The sequence below is a fragment of the Aptenodytes forsteri genome, unplaced genomic scaffold (genome assembly GCF_000699145.1).
Source record: "Aptenodytes forsteri isolate BGI_AS27 unplaced genomic scaffold, ASM69914v1 Scaffold145, whole genome shotgun sequence".
In the NCBI taxonomy this organism is placed as follows: domain Eukaryota; kingdom Metazoa; phylum Chordata; class Aves; order Sphenisciformes; family Spheniscidae; genus Aptenodytes; species Aptenodytes forsteri.
In genome coordinates this window covers 142697-160990 of record NW_008795122.1, presented here as the reverse complement: position 1 = coordinate 160990, position 18294 = coordinate 142697, and the positions used below count along the sequence as shown (strand labels likewise).

The 18294-nt window shown below is 36.8% G+C and overlaps 1 protein-coding gene across 1 annotated transcript in view; it reads left to right on the top strand.

Annotated features, from left to right (window-relative positions):
- HIBCH (3-hydroxyisobutyryl-CoA hydrolase) overlaps nt 1–17700 on the top strand; it is a 55833-nt gene extending 38133 nt beyond the window's left edge. Inside the window, exons 10-14 of the mRNA XM_019471499.1 lie at nt 1459–1517; nt 2306–2387; nt 8823–8942; nt 9217–9250; nt 15101–17700. Of these exons, the coding sequence (XP_019327044.1) occupies nt 1459–1517; nt 2306–2387; nt 8823–8942; nt 9217–9250; nt 15101–15216 (411 nt within the window). The 3' untranslated portion in view covers nt 15217–17700. The remainder of the gene's footprint in view (nt 1–1458; nt 1518–2305; nt 2388–8822; nt 8943–9216; nt 9251–15100) is intronic.
- Nucleotides 17701–18294: the final 594 nt, after the last annotated feature.

Here is an 18294-nt window from a genome sequence, read left to right as displayed (position 1 = left end):
CACTGGGAAGTCGGTTATATTTCCATCCCAGAAACTTTATCAACCTGAAGAAATATTTTTGCTAGCTTGATGCATTTGATGTAAATTTAGCATTATTTTGATGCAGACCATTTGCAGTCCAGATATGAAGCCTGAATTTAAAGACTCAAGTTGTTCCTTTAATTTCTCAAATATTTTATATGTTTGTAACCTTGAGATAATTGAAAGACTGAATAAGCACAGCAATTATCAATAGGATAAGTATTAGCAGAGCGCATATACATTGTAGGGAAAGCATCTGAGGTCTTAAAGCAGTATTTTCAGGGGGAGAAAGGTGCTGTTTTCCCAGTGGACAAACCCATAGTCCTCTGTTGTGATTTTGGAGGTGAATGTAACTGTATTGATAATACATAGTTAGTATTTGTATTAGCCCCATGTAACAATGGGCATGAAAATAAAAGGTTTTGGCTTTACAATCAGTTTATTCAGTGGCTATTTTAGCTGTTTTGATGTGCATTGTAATTTTATTTCAAAAGAAAGGAAACTTCTGGAGTCAAATCAGGATTCAATGTATTCAGTCAATCTGAGTATTAGTCCCCAGTTTGGCTTTAAAATGAGCAGTGTCTACTCTTGTTATTTCTGCTTTGGAATTATTAAGTTCATATATAAAGATTAATTAGAAAAATAAATGGGATAAGCTGATTTACATAGTAGTACAGATTATTTTGACAAAATAGAAAGCTATGAAATAAGAGTGATTATCTGTTGCAGTATACTGCTTTACAAGATGACATTGAATGGAAAAGGAAGCTGTGTATTTTTAGTCATCAGAGCTGAAATGACAGGGGACCTTTCTCAGCTTCAGCTGCTGTTACTGAAACATCTGCTTATGTCCTAAAACCCCTTAATGCCAGAAGATCTGAAACATTTGACAGCCTTTCCACATAAGGCCAACAGATCTTTCACATTCTTTAGTTGTCTAAATAAGATTTTGTAAAATGACAGAGAAAAGATAAGGAAGAGAAATTTTTTTGTCTTTTTTTTTTTTAAAAATACATATATATACGCGCCTGTATATTTTTTAAGAAAATAAAACTTTTTTTTTTCCCCAAACATTCTCAGGTTTTTGCGTAGATTTAGCTACACTGGCTTTCTTAGAGTATTTGGTAGAAATGTATTGATAGAATAATCATGATTACTTGTGCACAAGATAACCACCCAGTCAAATATGCATCCATAGTAGCTCCGAGCAACCACTGTATTATGAGGTGACATCTTTAACATTCACAGGATAAAGTGACAAGTTCATTTATACACACTGCAAAATTGTAATTAATTAAAAATGTCAGTGTATGAATATTAAAAGTTCATTTATGATATTATGATATTTCTGTAGCACGAGTAATTGAAATTTTTCAGTACTGATAAGCTTTTCAGTCTAAAATAACCTAGTAAAATATGTATTTGCTTTTTAAATAGAGCAAAGTTGATCAAGAAAAGGAGTTTGTACTTGATGAACATATGGAGAAGATTAACAGGTATTCAGCAATCTTTCTTCTTTTTATTCTTTTGGATAGAGAACATTAAGTTAAATCCAGTAACAGTATCAGTGTTCCACAGATAAGGTGATAGAAATGACATTCAAGTTAGTCATTTAAACTTTTTTGTGTTTAGGGAGCTTTATCTGAAGCTCATTAAATATTTCACTCGTCAGTATACTTGAGCATATTTGCCTGATTCATACACCATTATATTAAGCAACTACCCTATGGCACATGAAAATGAACATTTTCTATAGAAATTGGATGGGGATTTGTGAGAGTAATTGTTCAGTTGGACAGGAAATGTTACGTAGCGCATCTGTACTCATTGGTAGAAGGCCATTTCCACGATTGTTTGGAACTTCTGTGTTCAGAAGGGAAGGAGAAATAAGTGAGAGTGGTAAGAAGCAGCTAAAACTCTTGAAGAAGGATGGCAGTAACTAAGTTTAGAGATGAAAGATGTTGACACCAAACCAATAGAATGGAGCTGATAACTAAAGATTTGATGTGTTATAAAAATACAGATAAGGCTGATGGTAGTAATTAAAGTTTCTGGATAAATATCAGAGTTTGTAAGTGAGGTTTATTGAAATGCTAGAGATTTGTAAAGGAAGAGGAGATGCCTGTCAACTGAGTTACTTAAAACTGAACAACAGGGAACACATTGCTAAGAAAAGCCAAATCAGCTGGTTATGCTCTGTTTCTAATTTCTGTTACTAACACTTCATAGGGAAGAGGAAGGCTGAAGCAGTTCATTCATTTATTAACTTACATTTTTCTTTTAGTCTTTTTTCAGCAAATAGTATGGAAGAAATTGTTAAAAAACTAAAGCAAGATGGTTCTCCTTTTGCCATTAAGCAGCTAGAGGTAATGTCTTCTATGTTATTCTTGTTAGAGATTTTAAGTCTGGTTCTGTACTTTCTTATCATGGGGCAGACTTTAGTCACCTTATTAACATAACTAATACTATGTAACACCAGTAGGACATTGGACTGAGATCCTCAGTTCTCACATATAGTCCTGTGGGATTGTAAGTAGTTCTACTCAGACAAGAACATTCTTCTGTAAAACTACACAATGTGAATACCATCATATGTTGCATAAAATTGTAATCTAGTAAAAAAAAAAAACCACCAAACAAACAACTCCCGTTCCCTTTTCACCTCCCCATGATCAGGGGTTGTTGGTGACAAAGGTTCCTTTTATAGCTTCTCATTTTATTGCCAAGGGTTGGAATAAAACTGCCAGAACAATGTTGTTCATTTTCTTCCGTTCCAGAGATCTCATTTGGGTAAATAGCAAGCAATTTATCATCCCAAAGTATTTTTTGATCTTTTTAATGCATTTCTGAGTGTTGGATGTAGTCACAATTCAAAAAATGTACAGTAGTACTACACACTTAATACACATTTCAGCCTTAAAAGCAAGAAGCAATTTATATTCATTTATAAGTAATGTATGTTTTTTCTCTTTTTCCTTTGAAGTATCTATATTCAGGTGCCTTGTAAAAATTTGTCTTGGAGCTATTCAAATATTACTTACAATTGCATAGAACACAAGCATTTCTCCAACAAAAGCTTTGTTTTAACTTTAGTTACAGGTCATAGAAGACATCCTGCTCCCGTAATAAAATAAAAACACCCATCATTTCCAGACTCATTTGAGCGAAGGAATATAATTTTATAATGTAGAATAATTAACATTAGGCATCCTGTCCCAGATACACAGCTACATTTTTTAGTTTTTAATTAAAGATTTAACATTTTGTCACTGGAACTCTCAAATAGTTTTTGAGAAAGGAAGTTTTAAAATTATCTTTATGCCAACCAGCACGCCTAGTACATTGCAAGAAGCTTAGCATATGTATTAAAAAAGCAAAACTGAATGAAAGGGAAAGCTAATTTTTTTCCCCCACTTGTATTCAAGTTTCATTGAATAAAGTAGTCAAATGAGCTAGTGCCAGAATAATAATTTTAGGTGTTTGTAGATCTGAATTCTGCCATAGGCTACCATCATGGTTTTCCCCCAAACTATATAGGCTGTATGACTCGGTTCTTCACTTTTTCCCCTATGTTATAGATAGCAGGGAAAGTACTTATATTAAGGTCTGTTGAGACAGTTTTATAGCATGTTAACAGCAGTCACTTTTGGTGGCTCTTATTTCTTTATAGTATTGAGTTACAAGGCAGTATTTTATTTGTAGATTTTATAAAGTCTAATATAATTCTGCAGGGATATTATATTGATTAGTTTCAGTGGAGGTTGAAAACAATCAAGAATTATTTGCATATAGCTTTTCCTAAGTTAATTTCATACAGTTTTATGGCACTTTAAAACATAATCAGACCTAGTGGAACTTTTTAAAATAGCATATAGCCTTTAAAGGGTGCTTTGTTCAAAATACATTTTCTACTACAAAAGATGCAAGGAGTCTGGAAACACTTTGTTACTAAAATATGTTAGCTAGATAGTTTGTTCTGCCACGTTTGCTCTAGTTACCCAAACCTGCTTGACTTGCTTCCTTCATCTGCAGCCTCATAACTCAGATCTTCTCTATTAAAAAAAAAAGTTCTTGTTCCTTGTTGTTTGGGGGCTACATTTTTTTCATATTTTTAATTTAGAACTTAAAACTATGTCATCTACTTCAAAGTTATGATTTTGTGTAACTTGTGGCTTTTTTGTTGCTTCTTCGGTTTTCTTATTTCACGTCTTTAATAGGACTTTATAGCACCTTTTTTCTTTCATATGATTGATAAATGAATGACTGTCCTTGGAGTTGACAGAAGTTCCTGAACAATTGTCTGTTGTCTGTTCTGTTCAAGAGACTGTGTTAATATGAGTTGCTTCTGTCCATACAGAAATTTGTGGAAAAAAAACACCGCACATTTTCTAGCAGGTGCAAGGCTTATTAGTGTGAACAAATACATAAGTTTCAGACAAGTTTCTAACAGCACATATTCTGTGCTAAGCGGTAGGATTAAGTAAGCTTGTAGGATCAGATACTTAATTTCTTCTGTGAAAGATCCACAAAACTGAAGAAGGAAAATGCATTTGCGAGGGAAAAAAAGTTAAAAAGGGATTCAGGTATAAATCTGCCTTTCTCCAGGAAATGCTTGCCAGTTAAACTGGAGGTTTTGTTTTACTAAGGAAGCAGAATTGTAATTAAACTTAATTGTAGCTGCAGGAAGAATGGTAGCTTGCACCCTGGCAGTTGAGCATTTTACACCACCTACAGACAGAGCACTGGCCTGCTGTCACTTCACTCAGAGGAGCAGAGTTCAAAGAACTGGTTAGAGCAGGGAACACGTAGCAAAACCACGACAGTCTGAGATTATCAGACATTATCATTGATAGCAGTTCACTGACTTGTGTGAAGCAAGTAATTTTCCTTAGCAGTAGTAAGTACCAAGAGTATGTCCATAGATGTTAGTTTCCTGTCACTTTGTGAAACCAAGGTTTCACTTTAGCATCCAGGTACAGGAACAACAGCACATTCAAATGATAAATGTAGAGACTGTAAAGGATTCAGTAACAGCAATGTATACGCTTATTTTCTTTGTTTCCTTGTATATTTATTATGATATGTATTAGTAAGCTTATGGAATAAGCCCTAACAAAGTCTAACACAAATACCCTTGTTTTGAGGTACACCTTGGTACATCCACACCTTGGATGTACAGATACCTTTTGGTGTTAATAAAGTGGAACTACTAGTTCTGCTATAATCCAAGTATGCTCTGAGCCGTGCCATCCTAGGTATCCTGTTCTGTTCAAACTACAGTACTTCTGCTTTTTACTGTCAAAACACGCCTGTTTGGCAGGCTTCCACATACCTGATACTAAAGTGGTTTGCATGAATAAGAAGAATGTAAAGTTGTTAAAATTCTACTTGAGAATGGCTTCATGATTTAAATCACATTTTGAACCCAGTTACAAATAGGTAGAAAGCTAGAGTATTAACACACTTTCTGAACTCATAGTAAAATATTTTTTAAAACCTTTTACTTTATAGCATTACTTTGTTCTCAGGATTTACACGAGCCAAAAAGCTTCAATCTGAGTGACAGAAGTACCACTTCTAATTGGATGAAGTAAGCATATGGGGTCAAAACCTGAAAAGCATCAGATCATAGAATAGTTTGGTTTGGAAGGGACCTTTAAAGGTCACCTAGTCCAACCCCCCCCCACTGTGGGCAGGGACATCTTCAACTAGATCAGGTTGCTCAGAGCCCCGTCCAACCTGACCTTGAATGTTTCCAGCACTGGGGCATCTCCCACCTCTCTAGGCAACGCGTTCCAGTGTTTAACCACCCTCATCATAAAAAATTTCTTCCTTATATCTAGTCTAAATCTACCCTTTTTCAGTTTAAAACCATTACCCCTCATCCTATCACAACAGGCCCCACTAAAAAGTTTGCCACCATCTTTTTTATAAGCCCCCTTCAAGTATTGAAAAGCCTTGGTGCTTTCTTATAGCTTTTTTTGGCAGGACAGTGCACCTTCTGAGCACTGATGCTTCATGATTTAATAGCCTTCATTGGTACTGAATGAATTCCAGTGTAGTGTGCAGGACACTGCAGAGACTTAAGAATTACAAGACACCTTGTCCAGACTACTGGTCAGGCTGGGATGCAGATGTTAGCTCCTGAAACTTTAAATGGGTATGCAGCGAGTGGGTGAGAGAGATTACAGGAATGAAGCTGGATGTTATCTTGGTAGTGTTGAATTCAAGTAAAGAAGCATTCTGAAACTCTCTTGAGAGTGATGTATCTGTCCTTAAGCAGCTTTCCTGTGATGCTTTGGCTAGATACTCATATTTTGTCAAAGCTCATCCAGAACTATTGTTCAGTGCAGACAAACAAATGCTTTGGTATCTCAGAAAGTAAGTGATGGGTGTGTTCATCTGTTGCAGGGGAAGTGATACACTGGACCTCTGGGAGGTTTTTTTTGTTTGTTTTAACTTAAAGAAAGCCTCCCTTCAAGGACCCTCAGCAGCTCAGGTCAGAAACTTCAATGGGCCTTGAAGACAAAAAATGCAGCCACTATTCCAGCTGTTACTCTTGTAAGGGACTCCACTGAGTCAGTGCCACTTAATTTGGTCACCTTCTGATAGTATCTTACTGGAATTTGGGTCTATTGCAAATTCAGCTTGTAGCTTTCAGGATCATTATGTTGAAATCAAGATGGTCTCAAAGATACTGGAATAGATGTCACCATACTTCTATGAAGACTTCTTTGCATTTTAGTATTCCCTAAATATTATTATATTCACACTATATATATTATTAAATACAAAGATACTGGAATAGATGTCACCATACTTCTATGAAGACTTCTTTGCATTTTAGTATTCCCCACTTCAGCCTATCCTATCTCCTTTTCAGGCTTGTTCCCTAGCACTGATCCCCTCCTCCTCCTCTTTGTACAGAGAATTTATTTATAGATACACTGGTGACTCATTTTGCTGCAATTACACCTACCCATTTTCTTTCCTTGTTCCTCTTCCTTCAGCTTGATTTTTGGCAGTGCCTCCTCCACCTTCAGCCTCATTGATATGCCAAGATAAGGCCCCTGCTGGATGCACTAGACTAGTTAAGTGCTGTTTTCAGATCTTCCCCATTTCAGTGCTTTCTTTGACCACAAAGAACTTGCCTTTACCGTTTCACCTAGGGAAACATCTGGTTGCACTGTGCTTACCATTTAACCTGGTCTGAATAAAGACTTTCTCATCTAGATGACAAAATGTGAAACTCAAAGAAGAAAAGGTCCAGTTCAAAGGTAAAGCCAGCAAGAGCACATTATGAGAAATAAGGGGTCCAGTTAAGAGTTGCTATCCATCTGAGACCTACATAGTGATGTAATTAGAGGTATAGCTGGTTTCTTTATCTGCTGAAAGACAGCTCACTGTTAGAGCGCTTTACCAGAACTCAGGAAACGTTGACACTTTGAGTCAGCGTTAGTTCTTTCTAAACCAGCTTCTCTCTCAAGCGAAGTGGTCAACATGCAAATAACAGAATGACAGAAGCAGTGCTTTTAAAGTACAATTGCACAGCCTCCTGCTTGTATAGCAACTGCATGTTTTCCAGCTTAACTAGGCAAAATGGGTCACTGCTGTATCAGCTGGTGTCTGGAGAGGGATGAAGAGTAATTGGGAGCCAGAAAAAGTGTTAATGTTGATGACCTGCCATTTCAGTCTGTGGGTAAGGAGTCTAATGTCTGCAATGAAAATAACATAAAGAGGCAAATCTTACCATCTGCCACTTTTCAGTAGTGGTAAAAATGTCCTAATTAACAGGAAATGTCTATTGTACTGTGACTAATACAGAACTTTTAGTTGGGTTTTATTGTAAAAGAGTCTTGTTTAGAGTAAGGAAACAAAGATCAGCAACAATAAGATTTAGCTCCTTTCCCCCACAACCCTGAAAGCTTTAAAGCTCAGTTCTGTTTTCTTAACTAGGTTTTTGTCTTTCTCCCCACCTCCCCCTACTGTTTACTGGCATGCTGTTAATTGAAGGATAGTCATGAGAGCCAGATTTACAGCATTTGTTTGTGTGCCTTAAACAGATCCTGTCTGTTGCGTAATATTTATAGCCTGTAGCTCTGTCAAAAGAAGGAAGGCAAGACCTTCAGGCTTCCTATCAGCAGAGCAATGTAGGGCTAAATTACTGCAGTATCTGTTGATCCCAGACAAGAAGCCTGGACAAATATGCATTTATGTTTGATTCCTTTGAATATTTTTTTCTTCCACAATTTTCTTCATATATTGTCTAGTCTTTGCAGATGATCATAAAGCAACTACTTAAAGTTTGTGGCTAATCTCACTTATTACCTTACTATTCTGACTATTGTACCAAATAAAACTTAAATGCTGTACAATACTAATATCAGCTATAATATCAGTAACATCTAAGAGCGATTCAGACTATATATATGATATTCAAAAATGGAGTACACTTGCTTGTAACACCCACCTTCACCTCTCAAAAGAATCTGTTTGAAATGGCTTTCAAGCTGCATTAGATTCTCTGGCTAGTAGTAATTTGATTATAAGTGATGTGACCTTAGGAGTTTTAGGCTTTCCACAAGCGATGGCATACATCCCAGAGATCTCGCTGATAAAAGTTTATGCGAGTAAGTTTAGTATGACAGTATGGTGGGAGGGAGCAGGAGGAATAGGTATCACGTAAGTGAGCTCAGGGAGAAGAGTGCCATCATTTACTTCACAAAGTTTAAAATGCAAAAGAGACTTGCAAATGTGTCTAAATTGAAGAGAATAAAGATAATTGTTAATGTCTTCCCCAGACTATTAATAAGATGTCACCTACATCCTTAAAGATGACTCTCAGACAGCTCAGAGAAGGAGCTTCCATGAGCTTACAAGACGTACTCACAATGGAATACAGACTGAGCCAAGCATGCATGGTAAGCAAGCAGCTGAGCCCTTTGTCTCTTTCCAGCCACGGAGGAGTAACAAGTCTATCAGAGACTAAGTTTTATATAGATTACATCAAGGGCTCACAATTCATAGGTTTTCATTTTCAGTGTCTTCTTTGTGTGTTTGTTAGGCTGTCACTTTCTTTTTTCCAGTTCCATGTCTTTATATGCAACTCAAAGCAGACTACGTTAATGATGGTCAGATGCGAAAGGTAGAGGGCTTTTGTTAAGAAAACTATGATCATGTTTTTTTATCTTTCAGAGAGGCCATGACTTCTATGAAGGGGTTCGGGCAGGTAAGCATGCACACCAGAAATGTTTCTCAAACTTAATAATACGCAAGCTCACTGCTATGTTGCTTCTCTGAACCTCCAAAGAAAAGTGCATGCAGCAACAGCCCAGAGAACACTTCCCAGCTTGCTACAGTTTTTGCTTATTGGACTCCTGTATGGCCAAAATTTATTATTTGTTCCAAAGTGTAGCAGCCATGTTGTTTCCTTTGTGTAATCTCAGTTTCCTAACGTTATTTATCCACCTGGTAATGCAGCACCATGAAAAGGTTTCACCAGTTCATTGGGAAAGTTCAAAATATATTTAATGCTGACAGTAGTGAGTATCATTTGTGTGTTCAGATTTAGTGTTGCCACATAGCTGGTTCAGCTAGCTGTAAGATGGTTTAAGACTCAAAGTCAAGAACAACTATTTGCGTAGAAAGTTGTTAGAACAGAGACTACTTTCACCCACATCCAAAATATCTCTGTATAGAGGTGTCTTACTATTAAAAAACTATATATGTAAACTTAATGTTAAATAATTCAGCATTTTAAGGCATTGGTCAAGATAGGTAGTGGTAAAAGTAGAGCAGCAGCTCAGCACATTCATATAGGGGACAGACTTAGACTCTGTCCTTGATTCTACTGCTGATTCACTATGCAGTTTGTCAAACCCGATGTCACATCTGTTAGAAACTGTAGTAATTATTTATATACTATTCAGCACAAGATGAAACAAAGCACGGGCATTTCCTTTTCCAAGGAGCTTAGAGTACAAGACATTTGGATGAATAACACTTTAGGGTTGAGGGAACCTGGCTTTTAATTCACACAGTTACATACTCGAGTATATATTATCACTTCCTCCTCATTTTTTATATCTGTCTTTATAAAGTAGTTTAAAATTCACTTGAGTAGTGGATGTTAGTTTGAATGTTCACTATTAGTAATACTGTATTAAAGATAGCCTGGGGTGAGAGATGCAGTTTGTTTGTACAGCATGGAAAAAGTTTCTGATTTTAATTAATTAACCTTTAGCACTTATTAGCAGAGACTCCTTTGAAAAATTTACCACACGTGTTGAGAAGTACGTGGTTTTCATTGTGTTGGTAATGGGGACAAAGATATCTTTAAAAGAATATTCCTAGGATATATTCTAAGTCTTTAAGGAAAGCTGCCTGTCGGAAAAGGACCTGGGGGTGTTGGTCGACAGCCGGCTGAACATGAGCCGGCAGTGTGCCCAGGCGGCCAAGAAGGCCAATGGCATCCTGGCCTGTATCAGAAATAGTGTGGCCAGTAGGAGTAGGGAAGTGATCGTGCCCCTGTACTCGGCCCTGGTGAGGCCGCACCTCGAATACTGTGTTCAGTTTTGGGCCCCTCACTACAAGAAGGATGTTGAGGTGCTGGAGCGTGTCCAGAGAAGGGCAACGAGGCTGGTGAGGGGTCTGGAGAACAAGTCTTATGAGGAGCGGCTGAGGGAACTGGGGTTGTTTAGCCTGGAGAAGAGGAGGCTGAGGGGAGACCTCATCGCTCTCTACAACTACCTGAAAGGAGGTTGTAGCGAGGTGGGTGTTGGTCTTTTCTCCGAAGTAACAAGCGACAGGACGAGAGGAAATGGCCTCAAGTTGCGCCAGGGGAGGTTTAGATTGGACATGAGGAAAAATTTCTTTACTGAAAGAGTGGTGAAACATTGGAACAGGCTGCCCAGGGAAGTGGTGGAGTCCCCATCCCTGGAGGTATTTAAAAGACGTGTAGATGAGGCGCTTAGGGACATGGTTTAGTGGGCATGGTGGTGTTGGGTTGACGGTTGGACTTGATGATCTTAGAGGTCTTTTCCAACCTCAATGATTCTATGATTCTATGATTCTAAGTCACCATATAAGCTGCTGAAATGTAGTTATTCAGGAAGTGACAAACTCAAAGTCTGAGTGTCAGACGAACACCAAACCAAATTCTCACTTGTAATGCACAAGGTCATTAAACCATCTGGGGATGCAGTAGAGGACAGAAGTAAATCACTTGTCAGTACGGCCAGTAAATGACACAAACTGCTTGTAAAGAAAGAAACTGCAAGAACAGCAGTTGGGAAGCTTCTCTCTTACATAGGATGATGTAGCAAAGGCTTAACTATATCAGGGGAACTAAAAAAAACCTCCAGAGATCCAGCTGCACTGAGGGGATTGCTCAGAATAATAATTTGTTCTTGAAGCACTTTTTCTTTCTGCTTAGTGCATATATCTTGCTCTCAGATTTGTCATCTTAAAATTGTTTCTCTTGTTTAAGAGTGATGCAGAATCTGATGAAGATCATTGTTGTAGTTGGGTCTAGTCTCATAAAAATCATTATCCAACCATATGCTGAGCATCCTTTTTAATAGGAAGTAAGATTATTAAGTACTTCACAGGATCAACCATAGTGAATAAAAATGAAAATGATAAAAATGTTAATTTAAGTATTAGCTTTTTCTTTATTAAAACATTACATTCCAAGCATTTAAGAGCCAGCTGTTGACCCTGTCTACCACAACAGGATCTACCACAAAGTAAAGTTAAGATATAATAATCAGATTATAGTTTTTGAAGATTGTTTTTCAGCAGCAGTGGCCATAGGTCAAGTTTTAATAACAGCTTTTACCTGCTTCAAACCATAATTTTAACAGGAATGCTAGGGAAGTAGTTCATTTAAAAGCTTTTTAAACCTGTTTTGACCCAAGGTCAAAATTTCATTTTTCTTTTAGCCAGTTTTCTTTCAACCAGACTGCAAATCTGCTGGCAAAGAGTCTTCCCCATTTATGATTCTTGTGATTGGAGCTACTAAAGAAAAGCCAAAACCCTTAAAGCATAAAATACACAGATTGTATTTCATCATATTTCATCGACATTTTCCCATGTAATGGTAAATGTGGTCTTTGAACACTTTAGGTATCCATTTTTCACCTTGATTTATAGAATAGGACATAAACTAAGAAATGCATAGCTCTGGGTAATTTCCAAGAATTTTGTTTTTTAATTCTTACTGCATAAGAAAAGTGGTCATTTTTGGAGTCAGTGCTCAAACACATCCAGTTAGACTACAATCTCAACAGCCTGAGGGGACAAAAAATCTGTTAAATTAGCCTCCTAACTATTTGTGCAGGAATGTATCCTTCAAATGGAATTGTAAAGGCCTTCTACATATTGCTGATCCTGCAAAGATCTTATTTTTGTATGGCTTCTGCCTTCTCTCCTGCAGTGCTAGCAGCTGGCAGATGCAAGCCTTACCCTGGGCATACAAACCCCCTGCAGTCAGTGAGTAGGTAGAAAGATTTCATTGCAACTAACAGAATTTCAGGTGCTTAGAAATATCAGTGTTTTGACTGTGCTGAATGAAGCTAAGCAAAAGAACACTCATTGAAGTCTGGTAAAGTCACTGCTACTGAACAGAGGAGGTTTGGATTTTTTTTTTTTTTTTAAAAAAGGTAAAACACAAGAACAAACCCTTAACACAATGTCTATGTTCAGTTACTTTTATCTTGATTAACTTCCCTTAGCCTACCTTAGAAGTCTTCAGAATTTTTGTTCTGTTCTTGTATTGATTGATATCTCAAGCTGGCAAAACATAAAACATACAAAGTTAATGCAGAAAGGGAATATTTTCACAATACTATTAGAAAATAAATATTTGAACTCTAGAAGATTAAGGATTTCATTGGGGAGAGCATTATGAGCGTTCAGTTTATCCACCAGAGTAAAACTGGCCACAGATCCAACAAAAAGATTAACTTGATTACACAGTAGTGCCATAGAGTGGAGAATTATCAGCAATTACTACTGTATTTTATTTCGGAGTGGAAGCTGTAGTAGTATACACGTGGCCTTTTTTCCTTTCTAATTTAAAGCATCTCTTGTCAGCATTGTCTTTTGTGGATAACAGTTAAGATTATTTTGGCCAGATTGTGAACTTCTTCTAAAGTTGAAGAAAATCATTAGCTAAGTACTACTCCGATGGAATAAACATAGTTGATTTGGAACAATTACGTATTTTGACCAAAACCAATCAATGGCTTCACATCACAATGATTAAAATTATAGAATCATAACTTTTCAGTAAGTTACCCAGTTGAATGACCTAGTAAAATCACTCTTTTACAGCACATTTCTTTTAAAGAATTGCCCACATGGATTCTACTCTCTGTAAAATTGCAGCTTCTATCTGTGTAATGGGTTTCTTTTCAAAATTAGTGTTTATTTGTATCCAAGGAGTCCTTAGTCCTGTATTTGCAGGTAAATGGATGCAGGGCTCTGATTCTCCTTTCTTTTTGGAGATGCAAGCTAAAGAGTTGTGATGCCGGTACGTCTTTAGCTACAGAAATATTAATTAGCACAGTTGTCATTTGAATAGTATTTATATTCTAGGCATTTTCCAAGTGTTGGTTATAGAGGGAGAAGTTAAAAAGAAGTTTTCAAGTCACATTTTTTACCACAAACTGCCATAATGCCCATCTTTTGATAAGACACGATCTTTAGGTGGGCATTCTTTCCACTGAACTTAAAATCCAACTTCTTTGCACTTTTCTCATCCTGGATGGTTCTAGTTTAGTCACCAAGAACGAAGTCTGTTTAGAAAGACATGACAACTTACCAAAAACCAGCTGTTACTCTTCAAAATGTCTAGTCTCTGTGAGTGTCTTCTGTCCACACACCTTTAGAACCATCCTACTCTGAAGTCTTTGTCAGAAAGAAAGAAAAAACAAACAAACAAACAAATTCTGTTCTCAGCAGAGGAACTTAAGAGGTGCTTTCTGCCCATCCTCCCTTATATGCTGTAGGTGGTGTTGGTCAGGAGGTCTCCCAGGACACAGGTGCATCTCCGAATCAGGTGCTGATATCACACATGTGAAGGGAACATGTGTTGAGGAGGGATGTTGGGTAGTCGGTGCATCCTAGAGAGCCACAGTTGCTATAGCTGTTCTTTTTTAAATTATAAAAATTTCACATTTTTATAGCACCTTTACGGGTTTCCTTGGGGCCAGAAAGGTGCTCAGAAGGACACTCTGGAATTGCATTGATATTGGTCATTTTTTACACACAAATAAACTCTCTCTTGTCTTATTATTGTTTGCTAGTGCAGCTGTTCTTGCTGACATGCCTTCAACATTCCTGTGATACAAGGAATGCTTTTTGAGAATTGGTATTTTCTTGTTACACTTTTATATGCGATTCATTCGCTGATGATTTTATCTTCAGTGATGTATTTCCCAGGATACAGCGTAAAGTATACATACTGAGATTATACAAATCTTCACAGTTAAATCTATATAGGTCTGCAGTATCTGTCAGTATTTACAAATAAATATTCTTGATTTTCCCACAAAGATACTCTGCTTTACTCTTTCCTCATTAGTTATTTCATTATTAGTTTATATGATGTGTTTAAATTAGCTTTAGGCTTTTAACACTTACTTTGAGTCATCTCCTATACTCTACAAAGAGTCAGATATTGCAGAGAGATGTGAAAGCCCTTGTTCAAAAGGAGCATTATGCTTACTGTTCCCAGTTTCACATGAAAAAGCAGAAGACAGGCAAGAGTAGTAGGTCTAACAGAAAGCACTAATTTCAGGTCTATTCCTTCAAAGCTTGGGCTACTTCTGAAGTGATCCACTGTTCCTTGTATCATCAGGCGGCTGCCGGATACATCTCTAGACAGGTCACAGCTCAAGAATTTTTATTAGAGTAGAAATATATATGTTACAAAAACTCTGTCTTCTCCAGAGCATACTGATTTTTTTTCTCCCCCACGTATTCACTGTAGTTGTCTGTCTTGATGCAATCTGAAGTCATCTTAATTAGAGAAAGTTTACAAGCAACTTTTGTGTTTTTATACTCCACCTGACAGTGCTGATTGACAAAGACCAATCCCCCAGATGGAAGCCAGCTGCTCTAGAAGAAGTCAGTGAGGAATTTGTGGATGATTGTTTTAAGCCATTGGGAAACAACGATCTCAAATTGTAAAGATCAAGCCTATTGACATCTTATACATCTGCTTAATTGTATGATATAAAAATTAATAGTAGTGTGATAAAGTTTGACAAGACTCTTTTAGCTAGCCTGAGATTCCCAAGTCTAATTTTTTGCATTCAGGAACATTCTCTTTTGTTATGCTGCCATAATGACAAAATAATCATATCTCTGGTTAATAAGGGGAAAAATTACTTCAAAGCAAATTGTTATTTTTACCGCTTTACACAATGATTAACATTTAATTTTTTGCATCTCAGTTTAGGAGGAACCTTTGGGGGAGGTGGCATAGTTAAGGGATGACCTAGTACACAAGAAGTCAGGAGACCTTTGTGCTCTTGGCTCTGTCACTGATCTGTTAAATTGGGACTGTGCCTCAGATTCTTCTCTATACAATGAAAATAAAATATACTTAAAGCGTTAAAACAGGCCGAGCTACAAAGGAAAATGCAAGACATGCTAAATCCATGATGTTAAGTAGTCTTTTAAATAAAAGGTCAGACTGACACATTATTAGTCTGAGAGCAAGAAATTGTTCTACTGATTTAACATTTCGTTGGTATTCAGTTGGTATTCATTGCCGTGTGATGTAGACATTGTTTCAAATGTCAGAATATTGCCAGAGTCTAGAGCGCGCTTCTGTTTGCTTGTAAAACCAATTTTTTTAAAATGCCATTAAGTTTGATTGAACTGCATAATTAGTTTTTCGTGATTTCAAAAATTGCTAGTTTTCCCTGGTCTTACAGTGGTGAAGAAATAACTGTCTCAGACCTCCCTCTGAACACCAAGCAGCACATTTCCTGTTGATGTTAGTGATTGTCTAATGATTTTAGCGGTAGTGGCTGGAGTTTATCTACACCAACTAGTCTGGGTTCCCATTTGCTTGTGCCCATGAACATCCTGTCTGCTGAGTGGAAAATTGGTGAAAAGTAGGGGGAACACAGCAATATGTACTGAAGATAATGAATAGGGGAAAATATGAAATATCTGCTGCTAGACGGATCGTAAATTTTTTTAACACAACGTATCCTAATAAATGTATTTGTTGGGATCAAAATTTAAATGTACATCAAAAACCCCTTGTTGTACGTGCATTAAAGGTTGCTGGGTTCTGATACTAATAATACTTGAAGTTTTATGACATAACCAGAGCCCCTTGATAAAAGTACAATCTTTTGGGGGGGTAAAATTAATTTTTCTATTGTGTATGCAACACATAGCTACTAATCTTTCTTCATCATTAAGACTGCATGCTTTTTTATGGTTAAGCAAATCATACATCAGTATCTCTTCCTACTTGTTTCTACAGTTATAGGCAGGTCACAGATTCAAATTTTGGCTTCTCTGAAGATGAACCACTGAAACTAAAGGAAAAAAACTTTTGTTCAAATAACGTAGTCAGTAATCAGCACCGGGGAATCAAAAAGTCAGAGCTACAGCAGAACTGTTACAGAGTACGATATTCAACATCGGGCAGCTTTTATTACCGGCAGTAATGGTCTGCACTGGCTTAAGGCTCCTTCCTTCCTAGAAGCTGTTGCCTGGAAACAAAGTCCAGGAAATTCAGGCATCAAGGTGAACGACTAGAGTGACTTTCAAAGAATTAGAGGTGAGCAAAAGGGAGAGCAAAATCAAGAAAAAATGGCACCTTGCTTTGTCACTAGAATCTTTAAGATAAAATTGTTAAAATTTCAGCTGCCAGTTAATGTTACCATGACATACTTGTTATGAGACAGTCCCCAAGTTTATTTTCAAAAGTAATTGAGAGATTTCATTAATATCTGTAGGGTAACTTCTGAACATATGACTTGAATTTCTACCTCATGCAGGTTCCGTAAGAAATTTAAAGCTCCCCCTTATTTTTTAAAAACTTTATATGTTTTAGATTCTTAAACAATGGCTATTTTTAATTTATTTTTTTTAAATTGGTTCATTCCATTATTTTTGTACAAAAGGAGCAATCTTCAGTGACTATACTTAATGAAAAACACAGTAATCCCCAGGGAGTAGGGCTCATGCCTTCTCTGATTGAAAAGGACTTAAAACATTTTAGCAAGACTATACTTCTGAATCAGTAAACTTTGACTGGCATGTTCAGTTGCTTCCAAACTTTATGTGAACGGGAATTATGCCAAACTCATGGTAACAAGACCCTGTCCAATCTGTGCATTTTTGTGAAATAAAAGTCTTACAAGCAAATGGTAAGTTTAATTTTATTTGGTCCACAAGAAAGTATTTTCCACAAAAATATTGTAAAAATATATTGTAGTGTGTTTTATTTGGGAATACTGATGTGTCTTACTACGAAATGTCAATTTTACAAAGTTGTGCTGCAGTTAATGTGTTTTGAACCGTTATTAGAATATCAACTCAGTCACATAGTACCCACTCAGACTATACTTATGTTTTCTGGAGAAAATATAAAGCAAGTGTATTTTTAACTCCTAAATAGAAGTAAATGGTTTTGCAGAGTATGCCAGTCCCATACTGGAGTGCCTTTATTACACAAAATCAAGTCAAAGAATCGGTGGCAATTTAGCTGGAAAGCCACTGTAAGTGGCCTTATAAGACTATAGCACAGTTTAGAGTAATCTAATGATAAGTAGACAGATGTAATTTTATTTAGGTAAAGAAGTTTTTATTTTTATTATTATTATGTATTACTATTGTGCCTATTAAAAATACAGCAGAACTCTGGAATGAGATCTCCTTTGATCTCTCACCAGATTGTAGTACTGACCAGGTTTGTTTTTTTTTTTTAAAGGGTAAGTAAGTGCATTATTTATTAAGGACAGCATCTTGTAAAAGATTATTTTCCTGGTGAGAAGCTGTCTCCCTGTTGTTTGTAAGCTTGTTTGCTTTCTGTTTGCTGCGTGCTTTCCCTGAAGTGCCAATGTCATAGAAAGCATCATAAACCAGCTGGAATTGCACTTCAGGCCATACTGAAGCTGCTGTAATCTTCAAGCATTAGTGAGGGAAGACAAGCTTTGTGGCTGCAGGTAAGTGACTGTTTGGACATAACAAGCAGCAGGCGATTCAGTCGCTATCACGTTATGGGTGGCTTCTCTCAGC